This window comes from Lichenostomus cassidix, chromosome 3, assembly GCF_008360975.1.
Source record: "Lichenostomus cassidix isolate B80296 chromosome 3, HeHo_3.0, whole genome shotgun sequence".
NCBI lineage: Eukaryota > Metazoa > Chordata > Aves > Passeriformes > Meliphagidae > Lichenostomus > Lichenostomus cassidix.
In genome coordinates, this window is record NC_139483.1 from 57,925,105 (window position 1) to 57,943,908 (window position 18,804).

General features: G+C 38.6%; 1 protein-coding gene across 11 annotated transcripts in view; it reads right to left on the minus strand.

Annotated features, from left to right (window-relative positions):
- Positions 1-6,632: 6,632 nt before the first annotated feature.
- AKAP7 (A-kinase anchoring protein 7) overlaps positions 6,633-18,804 on the minus strand; it is an 85,377-nt gene continuing 73,205 nt past the window's right edge. For 5 of the 11 annotated variants that reach the window (XM_085055954.1, XM_085055950.1, XM_085055949.1 and 2 more), the window contains 2 exons: positions 8,674-8,872; positions 7,765-7,915 (listed from right to left, as the gene is read on the minus strand). In XM_085055954.1, the coding sequence (XP_084912080.1) occupies positions 7,903-7,915; positions 8,674-8,872 (212 nt within the window). In that variant the 3' untranslated portion in view covers positions 7,765-7,902. Of the gene's footprint in view, positions 8,873-18,804 lie in introns of all 11 variants that reach the window. The other 6 variants (XR_014850905.1, XR_014850906.1, XM_085055951.1 and 3 more) reach the window with 6 other exon arrangements.

Consider the following 18,804-nt stretch of genomic DNA (forward strand, 5'->3'; position numbering starts at 1 on the left):
CTTGCAAGGACCAGCTTGAGTCTGGAATACAAATGGTAACATTAATCCACTCATGCAGAAGCTAATGTAGTATTTGGATGGAAATGCCTGCTGGTGTGGAGAGCAGCCCACATGCCAGCTGTGGATGTGGGGAGGCTGCTGGGCACATTGCAGCTCCCCAGCCTGGGACCAAGGCCTGGTGCTGAGAGCTGCCCTGCACAGCTCTGATGGAGGCTGGCATGAAGGATGTGAGGAGGTCAGCAGTGCTGGAATCGCTGCCTCACATGGCTGGAGGACCAGCATGGGTGGAGGGGGTGGCAGGTGGCAGTTCAGCACCACGAAGTCTTTGGTCCAGGGGACTGTGGAGACCAGCCCCTCTCCTCCTGTTCCATGCCCACCTGGCCAGCAGAGAGACTTTGGGGTGGGGATCATGTTAAAGCTTAGCTTAGTAATTTGTAAAAGCCTATTTTTTAATGTGTTCTGTAATAAACAATCTCTTCATGCTTTTGAGTTGTGTATGTGCAGTTTGTGGAGACTCTTTAAGCCTTGTTAAAGATGCCCAAACAGACTGACCTGAAAGAGAGGCCATAACACACTTTGAGCCAGGACCTGCTCATGCTCACCTTCCTAGCCCAGCTTTTCCTGTGCTGGTGGTGTAGGTTGCTCCCCCAGTCTGGTAGAGCTCATTGCTCTACCCAGAGAGCAGGCTCCCCACACACAGTCTTTTAGTCTCTCTTCATGCATGACCCTGGTGGCTTCACTGACTACAGAGAAGATCCTTCTTCTCTTTGATCCCATGGCCTCCAGCCTCTGTTACTTCATCACACTCCCCAGGGTAAATTATGAATGTACATAAATTATTAATTCATTCTGATGATCCGGAAATGCTACAGTAGTAAAAACCCCAGAGATTTAGTAAGTAATTATGAAGGAGCATCTCTGCAGTTATGACAGACGAAAAGTGGTCTTCCAAGAGTCTGAGGTTAAAGGATGGCAATAAGACAAAACAAGAAAAATTGATCTGTGGTTTCTCCATACTTATCTTTTCTGTAACCTACTACATCCAGTGATGCACCATAACATGTGTTTTGTCTGTGTTATTTTCAAAGCATATTATTTGTATCAGTATTTTATATGCTTAAAGTGCAAAAACTATTCAGAATATTATTAATAAAGTTAATTTCCAGTCTCTCAAAAATGCATTACTTAATTTCCTTTTTCATAATCTTAAGGTTCAAATTAAGTGCGTGTTCTCTGTATTTCAGTGCCTTTCCTGTATCTCTAGAAAAAGTATTACTATGTGTACATGGAAAATTATAGAATAAATATAGAACTGGCAGGTAACTGGCAATGTTAGCTCAATGAGCAATTAATCTATTCTTAAATTTCTGCTACAGCTACCACTAAAAGCAGTTGCAGTTATGTTTCCTTGATTAACACATTTTTATTATTTGAGTGCAATTGAACTATACATGATAGACTTGTCCCTGCACTGGAAGTTTTGCTGGAATTCATGAAGTTAAGATTATCTGTATTTGCTAAAAAATTAACCTGTTTGGTTTTTTTTCCTTTTTGCGCCTGCACTTTTGAAACACCTTCCTTACCTTTGCATTACTATTAATTTAGGATGTTTTAGCCACTCTCTGCATATTCCCTTTGTTAGCAATCGTTCTACAAACAATCGGATCCATCCCAGTGCAGCGATACATCTAATTTTAGAGCAAAATGGGAAAGAAGGTTTTAATTTGTTAAGTTATTATATTTACTTGATGATTCTGCCTGGTTTTGCTGTGGACCCTTTTTGGTAATTAACCTAAATAAATTTGCTGAGGTTTGTATTCTAATTTCCTATGCTTAACAAGAACAAGGCTTGATGCTGTGGCCATCACCTCAAGCCATTTGCAAGCATTCAGTCATCCATTTGTTTCTGGAGGAGGGAATTTTGTTGCTCACTCTGCTCTGCTGGCTGGCAGCAGGAATACCTTAGAATTTAAGATCATTTGCAATTGTTTTCTGTAGCTCTCTGTGAACATTTAAGGATTTGACTACTTACTCCACTTTGATTTCTAGACACAGAAATTGGATACAGTGGTGTTTTAGCTTTATGAAAACTGTTCAAGTCATGGTCATGTAATCCTTTAATTTGTGAAAACCTTCTGGAATTTTGAATCTTCTGTAAATTTTCACATAGTGACAAGGGGTAATCTCTCAAAGTGATGAAGGTTCAGAGGACCTTCACAATGGGAGCTTCAAATTCTCACTTTGTTCTTCCTGCTTCTCTAGAGCTCAATATTGCTTGTACCCCTTCACTTCAGCACTCTGCTAGGGTGGTATTTCACACCCACATGCTCGTTCAGCCTTCTTCCTTGCAGGTATCTGGTTGGAAAATGTGACTGGGAAATGGGAGGTTTGCCTGTACAGTACAGCAGAGTGACAAACACGGGTGTGCATCATTTGACTGAGCAGATGCAGAGAACGCAATCATTTTGCTTCATTGTATGCTTTATTCTTCTAAACATTTGGACTTACTACATTTTTTCCACTGACAGCTGACAGCTACCTTTGAATTTTATCAGTAGTTGCTGGTATTTCTTCTTGCCTTTGTTTTTCTGCTATGTTTTGGTTTTCTGAGTTATAACTGAAGTTAAATCATATCAGCATGTTATCTTCTTTTTTTCTGAGTGTTTCAGTGCCTGAAGTTCTCTGAATGGCTAAGAAAAAAAAAATAATTAAAAGTTAAAAGGATGCTGGAAATGCAATGCTTTCCCTGAGTTTTAATTCCAATCACAATTTTGCTAAAAACCCAGCAGAATCTTTGGAGTCAATCTTGACCTCAAACTATCTCTGCCTTTCTTATCTGAAACAAAACCAACTTTTATTTCAAATAAGCTTCTACTGAAATCCTCATGTGTAATTTCTTAATCATCTCCTCTTAACTACCCTAATTCTGCATTTTGGATTGGTTTAATCCTTAATCACCAAGAGCAAAAAGGGGTTTTATTTTCCAGCAATGAGGAGAGTTCCTTCCAGAAGCAGTTCCACGTCCCAGTCTCTACTAATGCATTTTTCATCCAGTAATCACTAAACAAAGCACATAAACAGCAGTGGGAGCAGAGACCACAAACCAGCAGTCAAACTCCAGCCTCTTGCTGCAGAATTATTTGCTTATCAATGCCAGAGTGCCCTTTTTGCTATGCCAGGAATGGCAGGCATATCACTTTTTGTTTTCCCATGTACTGTTCTAATTATTGCTCCACTATGAGTGTGTTTTATTCCTCAGCCCAGCCGTCTCTTGGGACTGATTTTCATTCAGTACAAATGTTCTCATTATAAAGGCTTAACATGAGGAGAATATAAATGAGAAGATGAGTGCATGCTAAGAAGTTGCTTATACAGAAACTGTATTGATCAAAGGAACAAGAGAGTAAAACACATGTCAGCATTAACGTGCTCCTACTTCCAGAGTTCAAACAGTTTCCTTTCCCATAAGAATAGTGTGACTCCTGGCCTCTGAAAGCACACCAGGAAAGACTTTGTTTAACTGAAATGAAATGTGCAAAGTGTTTCTATAGAAGATTATGCTATGGCACTTTGAGCTCTTTGAAAGCAAATGCACCTTCATAGTTTTCAGAGAATATCCATTGTCACTACGTGAAAACTTGCAGAGGAATTGAAATTCCAAAAGGTTTTCACAAATTAAATGATTACGTGACCATGACTTGGAACAATTTTCATAAAGCTAAAACATCACTTACTTTCTCCAGCTGCCCCCTAATCACACAGCTGACCCACTCACCATGTTGGTTCTGGGAGGGTGCATCCCTCGGGAATTGCTTTTGCCCAGTGGTTTTGGGCTGTCCTTGCTGCCATGGGATCAGCCAGTCATCCCCAGATGAAGACTTCAGTGAACAGTCATACAGGCCCTCCTTTGACCTCTGGGCTGTTGAGTGAGACCAGAGGTATCTCTGTGAAGACATCAGTCTCTCTGGGATTTCAGCAACAACTTCTGCCCCTCTCCAAAGGGATGGAAAGGGCTCAAAGCCACAGTATCAGTTCAGCCCCTCGTTTTTTAGGGCCAAGACAATATACCACTAACAGCTGAACAGAGGCAGAGGCATTCATAGATAAAACACTGTTTTGAAAAATATCGTGCAAAACCAAGTCTGAGGCTAAAAGCAGAGTGAAGCAACCCTCAGGTGTCAGGCTGCCAGGCTCCACCTGAGGCAAAGATTTCCTCCTGGCTTCCACTGGGTTGCAGCCAGCTCTGCAGGTTGTATTTCATCTGCAGTGAAAAAGTTTCAGTTTACACTTCATTTCACTAGCATATTCTAGGACATAACTGTATTTAAAAATTAAATGTGTGTTTTTACTACATTTTAATTTATAAGTTCCACTGAGGGCAGCAGCTCTGCTCTTCTATTTTTCCTACTTGCTGACTACATAAATGTGTAGGATATCTCTCAAGACTTAAAAATCAGAATTCTAACAAGAATATGTGAGTCATGTCTAGACTGACATAAAAATGAAACAGTATCATTCTTGTCACCAGAATGAAGCACAGCTCACACTCTGATCCATGACACACTCACATGGTCTTTAGGCTAAAATAGCACACACAGAAGTGCGCACAGTTATAATCAGAAACTTCTATAAATATGTAACATGAAGCCTCTTGAATCCTAACTTACAAACTCTATAACCTTGCCAAGAAGTTGTATTTTACCAAATGATTCAGTAGGATCCATCCATAGATGTAGGGCATTATCCAGTGTGGGTCCCAATATCTATATCTGAGTACAGCGTGCAGATATGACCTTAAGCTTCAACCTGTTTTACCTTTAGGTCACCTTCAGTCAATGCAAAAACACCATTTAATTTCCTTTTCACAAAAGCCCTGATGCACATTCAGCTGGTGCATTACCCCTCAGCCACCAGACTGAGCATCCTGATGCCATGTGCACCTGTGCTTGGAGACAGGGATTTCCACAAGTCTCCCTTCCTTCATCAGAGAATTGGTGTGTGTTATTCAGGACTTACACGGATTTGCTATCTCTCTGGTTACCCTGTCAACTCTAAAAGAGCTCTGATGCACAGCCCAGCAGTGTAGGGAATTTATGGCATGGGCTGCTCAGATATCCAATGCATGCCTTCTGCAACTTTTTCGGTCTATGCCTGGACCACGCCTAGATGTTAGGAAGTTTCTCAGTAGCTCATGGGCAGTTCCAGCTAGACTAGTCCTGGAAGCTGAGCTACTGCTTTTAAATCTGTCATAGACAGCTCTACAATCAGCAGTGTAGAAATACTGTTTGAGTATGAGCAAACTTGAAGGTAGAACTGAAAACAAAGCATGGACAAACTTGCACCATCTGCTTTGAAATGCCAACATTTTCCTAGAATAACCTGAGCGTCACTACCTTAAGACATTCCCCAGAAGAACTGCTTATTTAAGGAACAGAATTGTCTGAAAATGATTTGTGTGTGGAAGGCAACATATTTGTTCTGGTGGGTGTAGCTCCAAGCTTCACACCTGCCTATATTAGGTCCAGACTCTATGTATCTGCATTCTTCAGTGCTCATCTCACAGCTCCATACAAGAGATTTATCCTTCAATTTGGCAGCCAGGGTTCACTGCCAGTGGAAAAAAAAATTGAGAAAGCAAGAAGGGTTGTCATAAGAGAATGAATCCAGATGCAAGTTTTTTTACCCTATTGTTTTGAATTTTTAGTAAATTAATAGTCGTGTGTTGTCAAAACCAGAAGTAAAGGCTATTTTAAGAGAATGTGAATGGTTCAGAAACAAAAGCCCTGTAGATTTTCCTGTCTCAAAGTATTTGAAAATTAAAGATGGGTTTGGATTGCTTGAACATAGGTATCCAGTGTCTTTTCAGAGGTTCTGGGGTGTCCTCTAGCCCACAGTTCCTGATCCAGTAGAACACATCTCCTTTACAGTTTATGTCACATTTACCAGTCCCAATCCAGTACATCTCAAATGATGCCCATGCTCAGACCCCTAACTCTCCTCAACATTTTTTAGAGCTGCTACTCTTGATGCCATCCATAAGAACTGAATGAGCAGGCTCTCTCATAAAGAAGTCATCTATCAAAGTGCCTGGACATAAATTCAGTGATTAATTTCCAGTTTTACTTGAAACATGAGAACAATGAGTGTTACAAGCTGAATGATATAAAAAGGCCCTTAATCATGGAAATTACATGCATAGAGGAATGGGAGATGACAATCTATGATTCAGATATAATACAATAAATTGCTTTCCTGTTTTCACAGCTGAGTGTCTGGTTTTGTGTTCTTATGTGCAAGTTGGATTTAAACTGCTTGACAGCCTGTGAAAAACTGCCTCTCAATGATCTCCAGGAATGATTTCAGATTCCGGTTTTTTAAATTTATTTATCATTCTAGAGTATTTTGAGACTACTCCTTAAACTCCACACTTCAAGAGTGGACCCCTAGGAAGTTGTACCCTTATCTGCATGACTTCAGCATGCAAGCTCCAGGTCAATATGCTGGCACAACACTCATTAGACAACTTAATGGTGGGATTTACTGGAGCACCATTTCTGTCCTGTAACCCTGTTACTTGCAAGTGCTTAATTTGATTCAAGTCCATTTGGAAACAGATGAAAATCTACACAGAGTGCAAAGGAAAAATATTTTATTGTGAACATGGCACGTATAAGATGCGTTTCAAAATATACTGTTATATATCAAATGAGGAAAAAAAAAGCTCTGACATGAGATAAATGAACAGTGCTTGAGACAAATGAAGAACATGCACACAGCTGTTCTAACAGCACAATTCTGATACGAATCACAACATATTATATAGCTTTTATGACAATGTTTATAAAAATGCCAAATATTGGACCTACTCCTGCATTGTTGTCCATCATACAAATCTTCAGTGAATCTTGCAGGTGTGTGGAGGGATTAATGAGAGCAAACTGACACCCCACCTCAGGCAGTAGAAGGTAGAGATGGAGAAAACATCAAAAACAAAAGACAAAAACACTGTTCTACAAAAGTAAAAAGGCAAATATTATCCCAAGGAATATTATTATTTGCACAAGAAATCTTAATTGCAGCATCCTGACTCCATTAAAGCCAACAGGAGTATGCCATTGAGATCAGTGGAGCCTGAATTTCATACTGAAATTTAAAACATTCTTGCATTAGTGTAAACATCAGCAGAAACTAAATGTCAACATCTATACAAGTATTCAAGTGCTGTTTAAAAAAACGATAAAAAAACAGACAACTCTAACCCAAAATGCCAGTACATATACAAAAGGCAGATAATTAAAAGAGGCTTTTTTTCCAAATATACATTTTGAAGTATTTAAAACCATCAATTTTTTAGTACTTGTACATCATTGTCAGGGAAGAAGTACATGAGAAAAAACTGAGTTATTTACAATGATAAAGGAAGGGCACAGTGTTTGCTCAGATTTATTTCAAACCAGTATTTTTCCACTTTGGAGTCATGACATATACCTGCACACTCAAACATGTTTCAAAGCAGTGCTGAGAAGTCACTGTCCTTCATTAATAGGAAATATAATCCTTCTGGGCAAGTATTTCAGCATGATTCCTCATGAGCCATTTATACCCATTCACATTTTCAGTTAAAAAAACCCAAACAAACCAACCTGAAAAATTTCTTGCAGAAATAATTTGTCTTTAAACAACCTGATGAGATTTTACATCATGGCAATTTACAGTCATGCATTTGGAGACTCAGAGTCAATACAACTTTTCCATTTACTGCTAGAGTTGTGCCTGTCTTCAAACAGTTCTTTGCTAATCTTTGTGCGGATCTCAGGACTCATTAACAGCTCCTTTATCTGATTCAGCCTGGGTAACAGGGCCTGCGTTTCTCTGCGTAAAGCTTCCTTTATTAAGTCTGCTTCATGGCTCTTTCCTAGAGGAAAAGAACAATATAATACATTTTTTAACAACTAATGTGATTTAGAATCATTAATGTACAGAGATACAGAGATCGTATCTAGTTTGGACAGTAGTAAGTGCTTGATGTTTTGCCCATACTGGTTTTTTATAAAAAGGTATTTCATCAAAAAATATAATTTACATCAACAAAATGCTACCAAAAAGTAAAGAACAGTACAGTGTCACATTTAAGGAAAACTCCTGCCTTATTACATACTGTGTAATAGTATCTGCAATGAGTATCTGTAGTGGTAATTTTTAGCTTGGGATTGAGTGCTGTTGACTAGGAAACAGCACGTGTTCTCACACAGAGCAAGCAGCCCTGCAGCAGTGCCAAGCCCTCGGCGCAGGGCATCGCTTCCACTTATGGCAAGGCCTCTTCCACAGCCATCCACGACAATAGGAAAGACAAAGGCAAAATGTTCAGTTTCTCTTCAAAAGCGAGGAAGGGACTCTCGGTATCAAGAGCAAGTGAAGATTGGAGCCGCCTGCTTCACCACTCTTGTCTTTTTTCCACCGTTCATCCCTCCCAGCATTCAATAGATTTTCAGCAGTGCAAGCACTTTTTAAACCAGTAGACAGTGTCCTTCAATTCAGAACAAACTTTTGATAAGAGACTCACAAAGCAGAGTGCCTGACAGCCAGCACCACTTAGCAAATTTCAGCAGGTAGCTGGTTTTGTAGTTATTCTTGGTGGGTTATTTGCTCCCAGGCTTTTTGCACAGTGCTCACTTGCTGTTATCATTGTCGCTCTCATTCTTACTGCCGCTTGCTGCTTCCTCAGTTTTTGCAGGGCTTCCATCAGTCTGTCTGCTTTTGTTTTGTGTTTCTTCTAAATATTGCTGCACAGCCTTCAGCACTGCGTTCTCCACCAGCCTTTTGCTGAGGCTCACCAGCTCGGCATCGTCTGGCTCTGCTGCTTGTTTTTCACCTATGCGTCACAACAGACAAGAGAAGGAATTCATTGCCATGCAAAGACAGTAGCTGTGATTGTACCAGAAGCCTCTGACTTGAATTAGATTTTAAGTTATTAGCTGCCTCTTCTTGATTGCAAAAAGTAATTTTTCCCCCCTCAAGCTCCGAAACAACAGCATTCCATAAAGATGTGTACAGCGTATCAGATCAAAAATATTTCACTGCTCATGTTTCTTTTAACACTCCAGCAAAAGCCACTGTCTAAAGCTATGAGCACTCATTAGCTTAGAAAAGTAAGCGTGCAAATTTAATTTTTTCTGGCCAATAATCACCTGTGACATCTGGGCAAAGATCACTGGATCACAGAATATTCAGAGTTGGAAGGGGCCCACAAAGATCATCAAGTCCACCTCTTAAGTGAATGGCTTTTAAGGGAATCAAACTCGCAATCTTGGCATTATTAATCCTGTGCTCTGACCAACTGAGCCAATCTCATGGTCAAACATGGCATAAGGTAAATTAACACTTTAGCAGCATTCCTAAATTTAGGTGTCACCATTTTGTGATTTTGCTTAATAAATCTAAAATCTATATATTTATTAATTGCTTGTAATTCAGATGTTTTTCATGGGAAATATTACTAAAACACTCAAAGCACAGGTCACAAATATTTTTCTAAACAAAGTACAAAACTTAAGAAAAATCATATAGTCCCTCCCTGCCTCTCTTCTGTCTTCTGTCTTAAAGCTCTCACATCAAAGGACTGCAAGTTCCAGCAGTCCATTCTTAAATATATGTTGATAAAAACAAGAAGCTTACATTTCCCCATTTTGCTAAAACTTCCTATGAATCATATATACAACAAAACAACTGTATACATAGTGAGGACTCTCATACATCATTACATATAATTTGAAATGGTATTTTTCCACGAAACATTTTCCTAATAAACTATAAACCCTATTGCAGAATTCTCCTTTAACGAAGAATTTGTTCCAGGAAAACCAAATTTTATTGTCCAATTTTCATTGGTCATGCCATTTGCCATTTCACAGTCCCCTGCACTAGGCAAATAACTGTTTCTCTCCATCTATATCTAAAGGTCATACATTTCATGTCCTCTTCTGGCGTTTGCATTCTGCAACCAGCAATAAGAGGCTGCTTAGTCACACACATCTGGTGAAGGAGATATTATTGTATGCTCTCAGCACAAAGCTTTGTACTGTTCAATTATCTAAATTTGTCATTTTTCATATATAAAAATTTATTAAGGTTTGCCAGCACATATAGATAATAGTTATAAAATACTTTTATTAGTCTTCCTAGTGGACTGAACAACTTGGGAGTGATTTCACTGATAAAACATAATTCATATGGGGATTCAAGGAAGAGACAGTGAAACACACAAAACTCTTCATATTCAGTGGCAGTGCCTCTATTAGCTGTTAATCTGATCATTCTGCTTTGGAACAGCAACTATTCCAGTTCTGCACCTCCACAGCACTGTTACTGAGGGGAAGGAAAGACTGTACTCTCCAGCTGAAGAACCATCAGACTAGATCTTGATAAAGCACTTTACATTTTGGAAAAAGCATAGATAAATACTCTAAGGAAATTAAAAAGAGTATCTATGGGGAGAGTTTTGATTAAAACTAAATTCAAAAAATATGAGAATACATTCAAAACAAATTTAGCATTTCCAAGGAGAAATATTTTAGGCTATCATGCAAGCCCAACTGAGGCAGAGGCACTATTCCCAAAACCAAACAGCTACATACTCCACATTCTCTGACCCACTGCTTACCATATCTCTTCGCTATCTCTAAATCCTGGGTCTAAATCTATCCTTTAACTTACATGAAGCAGGGACTTAATTCAGACTCTCTCTCTCACGGCACCCAAGGCACTTATGAGCAGCATCATCTCACAGTTTTTCTGAATTGATCCCACACACTCCTCTGAATAAAGCTCTTTGATGCTTAATTTCCTTTGCTTTTAGTAAAGATGCTCAAAAAATGTGTTGGTTGCCCTAGTCTATTTATTCACTAGAAAAAATAATTAAAATACTTAATTATTATTTAAAATAAAACTGGTTTGCAGTTGCAGAGTTTCTCGTTTATCAGAATTGCGCATGGGTCATGGAAATCATTACTCACACAGTGCTAATGATCTGTCCATGCAACTCATGACAAAATCAATGGGAAATATGGTGCTCAGCCACTCTCACACTTGGCCCTGTAGTGCTTAATATGCAGAATATGACTAATCAGTCACAGAGGCCTCCAGATACCACACAACAGTAGTGATTATATTTATTCATAATGTAATTTTAGTTGTAGTACATCATGTATTATGGTCTAAAAAAGGCTGGAGCTCTTCTCCTGTGAATACTTTCTGCAGAACAGTTCTCATTTACAGACATATGAATAAAATCCACATATCTACTACTGTGTTTATGACTCCAAAATAAGTAGGTAGCTCACTTATAAGTACTTTCTCAAGCATGAAAAAAATGTCAGATTACTTAAAATGAGCCTTTCAAAAGTACAGTTTATATAGCTACAGAAGAATGGGTTTGTGTTTTTTGTTTGTTTAATATTTTGAGATATACACAGTTCATCAAAAGTCTGGGATCAAGTCTGTAGCACCTCCTAAGAGAGCTCTGCACTCCCACTGGAAAGACACAGATGGTATCTGACTGACATGTGAATGCAAATGCATGCACATCCTTGCATGAAGATCATGCTTGGATTTATCCACCCAGCCACCTTGGTGGACTGGCACATGGGGCTGTATGATTCCCTGATGCTCTGTTTCTATTCTCATACTCCCAAACTAGCAGTTGTGGGAGTGTCAGCAATGCTGTGGTGATACTATTGTGTCATTCCTATTCATGACTACTGATAAAAAGAAACAGGTCATGTAATAAAAACGAGTATTGATCATCTGTATCTACTTGATAATTTAACACACATTTGTCCTGTTTACATCTTTCCTTCCATGCTGCATACACTGCTTGCCTGCTTCTTTGATGAATACAATTCCTTTGCAGCAGGCAAATGCTTCTTTGAGCAGACTGTAACATTATTGGAATTATTGGAATATCTGTAAAAGCCATTGCAGATATGAATGTTTTAGATTTAAAAGGGAGGTTTAAAAATTGACACTTGCTCTGTTTGTAAACTCTGCTCTGAAAAGGGAACAAAAATACCACAGCATTGTATTTGCATCAATGCTGTGACACTTCTTTATTTCTGTGCCTATGAATAAAAAATTTCCACTGTCTTTTCCTCCATGTGGCTCAGAATATAAATGAAAAAACCTTTCATTTTGTTTATCCCAGAATTCTCTTCTATAATTTTCAAAATATGAAAACCAATTCGTACTCTGTGAATGTAACTCAATGCATCCACGCAAAGCAGTGTTTTTTATTATGGAAACTGAAGCACACCAGTTGTCCTGAAATGACCACGGTTTTTTACAAAGGGAGCTATCAACTCCACAGAATTATTCAAAAGCAGCTTTATGATCCTATATCCTGCTGTTAGCAGTTATGGAACCAGATGCCTGCAGCCAAAGCCAAGTTTGGATTCAAATTCACTGCTGTATCTCTCTGATGGACTAGGTTTACTCTCCAAGTCTATACCCCTTTCACATTACAAGACTGTGAGCTGAATTTTGAAATACTGTATTGGAACAAATGAGATATCATGGTCCTGGTACAGCATTTTCACGGCCCTGACACAGCCTGTTTAGAGTTTATGTAGATATATCAAATTTGGAGAGAGGCAAGACAGTTATTTGAATCCCTCTATTGTTTGTATGACTAGCCCATGGACTGCCATTTTTTGTAACAGATTTAATTCAAGGAAGCAACAGGGGATCCCTTTTACAGGAAAAGCCAGTTTTACAACCTTTTACTAGCTACGCTCCAAGACAATGTTCTGCAACCCTTCCCTCATGGCCTCAACACACTGAGCTTTGTTTTTCCTTCCAACAACCTTTCTTGGCAATAAAACAATGATAACATGGGGAAAATTATAAAGGACACCCTTGGTATTTTAAATAGGTGACCAAGACAGGCTGAGAAATTAGAAGTCTGGTAGCTGAGGTTCTGCTCTGCAACGTGGGAAGGGCTGTGGTAACAGACATGCCTCCATCTACCTTTTGGTTTATTCTAATAATTATTTCTAATACAGTTTTTACAAACTCTATGAACACAAACATGAGCATGTGCCCATATCTGATCAACACAGTAAGTACAGACAGGAAAGTCACAGCTCTGAACATTTCCTTGTTAATTAAGAAGGACTTGCATGAAAAGTCTCTTAAGTGGTCACTTAAGGAATTGACACAAACAAGGCACTGGAAGGAAGGGTGAAATTACAATCTCATTATGACAGGATGGTGATGACATTTCTGTTACTGGATGTTCCCACCTGATGTGGGACATCTAAGAAACTTCTTTAGGTTTATATATATATTGCTTGTAAATACAGGACTGTCTTACAAGACAACATCAATCTGCCCCTCATGATGAATACATGGATTCTAGTTTGCTGGAAAGGTTTTTTAATTTAATTTGGCACACCATGGAATAACCTGACAAAGTTAGGAATTTCTAGTAAAGAGGAAATTAAGGGTGTTGCAGCTATTCAGGGAAAATGGTGCTCTTGCCAGATTCAGTAATGACAGCAGGAATACCAGCAGCACTCTTTGAGCTGCAGACTTGGCAAGCATCACAAAAACTTGTTTTGTTTCACACAAACCTTTGTGAAGATCTGATACAAATTTTTTGACCACCTTGAAATGAAGAAACAGGATGTGAGCTGCTAAACCTACTCTTCCTTCTGCAAGCACTCAAGGATGTGATGCCACAGGCATGAGCCTCCAGAATAAACAAAAGGGAAAAGGTAATGTATGATTCTAGTCCTGGCATACAGGGAGTTCTGTTAAATATCTTGGGCTTATTTTTCTATTAAAAGAGACCTGCTGACAGAGAAATTCTGTGATTCCTTTAATGTAGTTTAATGCTTAAACTTAATGAATTTATAGGAAGTGTAGTGTAATAGGCAGCACAGATAACATAAGGCTGAAGGAAAGAAGATGGCTTAAAAAGCTTTGAGTTTTACTCAATTTTTCTAACCAACACTCGGGTAGAAAAAACAGTCCAAGTTACAAAAGTGGTTTTACACAGCTACAGTAACATCCAGGGTGCAAGGTGGCAATGGAAGAACCAAAGGATTGAGGCAGACTGCAACAGACATGCAACATCATTCCCCTCTCTTCACCATTCACAGTGCTGCCTGGTGCCAGCACCTCATGGGAACAGGGACCAGGGCTGCTTGGGTCAGCAGGCCTATCAAGGAGAGCAGAATTCCTCCTCCCTCTAGGATGCAGCCAAGCAGGAAGCCTCCTGCTCTTCTCAGAGCCCGAGAGAGATCAGGCTTCCCAGTTTCCCCAGAGAAAAGCTGAATTCTGGAACAGGACAGACATGTCAATCCCTCACCTTCAATAGCTCTCTAGAAATAATACTGAGAATGTAACAAACAGTGGGGTGACAGCGTAGGTTGCTTCCCCATCAACCTTGCTTCACCATCATCAGTGACCACAGAGCTGGATTGTCTTGAAGGAGAAAATCACCCTAATACACCACCAAGCTGAGAGAGGTGTAGGCACAAAAAATTCAGCAGCTAACCAAAGTAGGACATACAAAGATTGTAACTGCCACTGTCCAAATGTTTTGCCAAAACATTTGGAATTTTGCAACATTTGGCATTTCCCTGCTTATGGACCTGTTAACCATGAAAAACAAATTTTTACTCACAAACATGACAAGGGAAGCAATTTAATAAAGATTGACTTCTTGTTACTGTTTCCTATCCTTCCTATAGTCCTTGTGATCTTCTGTTACATCTTTAGGATTCATTTGCTACTATACAGCTTCCAACAGGATGCTATTTTGGCTGTGACTTTTCCATGCTACTGTCAAGTATACTAAAAAAAGCAATCTTTTTTGGACTGAGACAGATTGTTAAACAAGTGTTAATAAATGAATCTTAACAAGCTGATCCTGCGTTGTTGCTCCTCCTGAGCTCAGAAAAAGACTCCATAAAAACTCAAGTTAGCAGACAGTCTCTCACATAGTATGTTTCTTTCCCTGGGGAATGCAATTTTGAATATATTTGTAAGTTATGGAGAGAAAAGTTGAATTTTAATCAACATGCATTTTCATTTAATTATTTCAGTTGCAGTAACATGAGTTGTGAAACACAGCTGCATACTGTTTGAACTGCAAAAGGAAGATGAAATCTTGCAAAAAAAAGATATAATTGCAATCGAAAGTATGTCCAAAAATGCCCATTAAATACTGTAGTACTTTTAACTTGATTTAATAATTTTAAATACTTTATAATTTTAATGGAAAAAAACATATTTTGCAAGGTGCTTTTAATATCTCTGTAACCATACTTAATTAGATTTTGAATCTAATGGAAGAAGGTTAAAGTCTCCTCTCTCGGTATGAGCATTTTACATAGGTTTCAACTAGTAGCATAAATGCTTCCAAAGGCAGTCAAAATAGATGAGTCTAATCCTTTTCCCCAAAAATCTTCCTCTTGGAGGAGCTGAACCCACTTCATAAGGCTCTTAGACAAACCATGAAGTAATGTGTTTTGAACATATGAGCAGTATTGCTGTCCTTCTTTCCATGGATCAAGTCTACAGAATCCAACTAAATTTGCTGACAGCTTTGGGAAAACCAACAAGACACCCTAAAATCAATTAGAATTGCATTTAAAAAACACCCCTAACATTAAGTACTTATCATAGCCTTTCCTATCTGAATCTCCTTAATCTATTATAGATTTTGCCTTAAAGAATATATTTAGCTTTGTTCTTTCTTCCCTCCCTTTTGTTTGCTACCTAACTTCCACTTTAAATGTGGTGGTTTTTCTAAGAGCTGCAATTTGCTATTCGCTATCAGTTTTCACTTTAGCATTGTGAGGTGTAGCTGTATAAAAGTTCACTGCTCTACCACACAAAGGTTTGCAAATATTATATTTTTTTTTGATACTTGGAGAGTACTTGTACATAGAAGTTTTAGACTTCTCTTTAAATGCTCTGGCCCTGAACCTGTAAAACCACTGCTTGGGATCTTCTTCAGGACAAGCTCTTCCTCAAATTTAATCTCTCTCTAAAAGTCCAAATATACCCACTTGCAAGAACACTGAATCACAGAATGATCTGGATTGGAAGAGACCTTAGAGATCATCTGATTCCTACCCCCACTGCAATGGGGAGGGACACCTTTCACTAGACCAGCTTGCTCGGAGCTCCATCCAATTTGGCATCGAACACTTCCAGTGATTGGGCATCCAAAACTTCCTGGGACCAGTGTCTCACCACTCTCTTTCAGTTTAAAGCCTCTTGTCCTATGACCATTTGCCCTTGCAAAACATCTCTCTTGATGTCCAAAGGAAAATATTCCAAAGACAAGATAAGCAACAAATTCAGATGTGTTTGGTCATAATGAATTGCTCTGTGCCATGCGAGTTTTGGTGACATCAGCCATACGAAATCAGAATAGTTGTAAATGAAGGGTTAAGAATGCTGAAGGTGTGACTACAGCTCACCTAATCTAATTCACAGAAATCTAAGAATTGTTGCTAGAGGATCTTGTAACAAGATCTGTGGATGAAAAAACCTTGAAACATTACCATGCCAAAAAACTAAATTTAATGCAATCAATCCTTTGCATGAAAAAAGTCTTTACAATCTAGGCCAAGAAAAAAATGAAAGAATATGAGAGGACAGTACTAATTTTTTCCCATCATATGTTTTTTATGAATAGTGCAAATATCCTCATTTGCTGAACAAGCACCTAGTAATTAAAATTAACATTATTCTTGAATCTGCTTCACCATTAAAAATCAAGAATAATTGAGTCCTGATTACTTTCTTAAACCAGTGGGCTTTACTTTCACATCCTTCCTATGCTAAATATCAAATAGTTATAAAAGCATTTTCTTTATGAAACAAGAAAAAAACTCCTTAAAAAAATCCCATTTCCCTACCTAATAGCAACACTTCTTTAATGAGAGTAAATTCCTACAGCTCTAACACTGCATTCTAGCAAAAGAATAACTCCCCCTCCCTCTCTTCCCCCATATTTCTACTTCCTCAAACTCAGTGAGTCAAAGACTGTTCTAGCAACATTTCAGTGAAATCAATCCAGAAAAATGTCTGCTATGCCAAAAACTGAACTAATCATCACAATTTTTACCAACTTACCCTGTACCGTGATGGATTGCTCATTACCATGCCTTAAAACTGATGGTTCTCATCTCTTCACACCCCTTTTTCCATTCACAGATTTTCTCTCTACCTACATAGTATACACAGTTTCCCACTTTCCTCTTTAGCATCCCAATAATTCTAAATCTGTCCAATTAACAGCAGTAGAAAACTGCTTTTTTATGCCAGCCGGTCTTTTGGGCCTTTATTTTATCAGGCTAAACAGTTCTAATTTGGAGTTTCATCTATTTCTTTGTCCTCTTATTTTAAATTAGTATTTTTCACAGTCTTTCTCTAACTCAAGAGTAAAAGAATAACTGGTGGATACTCATGCCATAACCAGTTTTTGCATTTCTTTTTACTCTATTCAGAACTAACTGTATAATCAAAGGCAGGTACTTTAGTTTGCTTTGCCTTTATGTCTTCCCTACAGAAAAATTTTCCCATTTCCATATCTGGCTAGAAGGGCCAAGAACAGTTTGTCAAGGACAAGGAGAAGGAAAGAAATAGGCAATGGTTCTCCTGCAGAGCAGATTATATCACTCAGTATTTTGAGATTTCCCAAGACAGGAAAGCACACACAACAGTTAATTGGCACAATGCAATGTGGTTTGAACTCCAAGAACGTAGGTGTAGCTATACATCAAGAGTTACCATGTGGGGCATCAGAAGCAGTAACCTAGAGCATTTGAGAATTGGCCTGTCCTCACAGTCTGGTGCAACACCACAGGCATCCAGACATTCTGCTGCTGATGTAGAAGCTTATACTTGGACAGACCTTACCACATACCATGTCTTTATCTGAAGTCTAATCCTGTAATCTTTTCTTATTCTATGCCTTCTTTAAAGATTATGGCTTAAAAAAATGACAGAGGGAATGAAATGGATCTTTTAAAGTAAAATGATGAACTTCTTTCAGAACAGACTTATTATTCCCTTGTGCTGAAGCAGGCATTACAGGCAGTGACTCCATGATCTGGGCTTTATTACACCTGGCCCTTCTTCCAAATATTCCAGATGAATTGTAACAGAGAACACACACAATGTATGAATAGGACACACAGGTGGGGTCAACACAAAGTAGCATTTATGTCATTAAATCAGAGGATTGACTGTGCTTCAAAACACAAAAACACTACAGCAAATTTCATTTTAACAGAGAAAGGTAATCCCAGACTTTAGGAGGGGGTTCAATCCCTAGAAGTCACCTCGTCACCTGTTATAGTTTGTAGAACTGCAAGAATAAACTCATTTTGTGCTGGGAAAACCTCTCACATTCTACTAATAAGGTATATGTGAAAAGCAAAAGGGGATCTGAGAGAGGAAGGAAGGAAAATGTTTTTGATTGTATTAGGCTATACTGGATGGTAATGGATTTTTAAGACAGCAAAAAATGTACATTTGCCAATTGTAGTCAGCCACAGTAAGTGCTACAGAAAACATGGCTGAGTCTTAATAGGTTTTTGTTCAATCCTTATGGTTTGTAGTAAAGTGAAAAATTGAATAAAACGTCATTTAAAAATTATTGCTAGGATGTGAAACAGAACAACACATGGGATAAAACAATTTGCCTCTTAGCAAAAGGATACAAGCTCTCTGTGAGTGAAATGAATTTTCCATGCCTGAGGATTTTAACTCACAGGGAACTTAGCA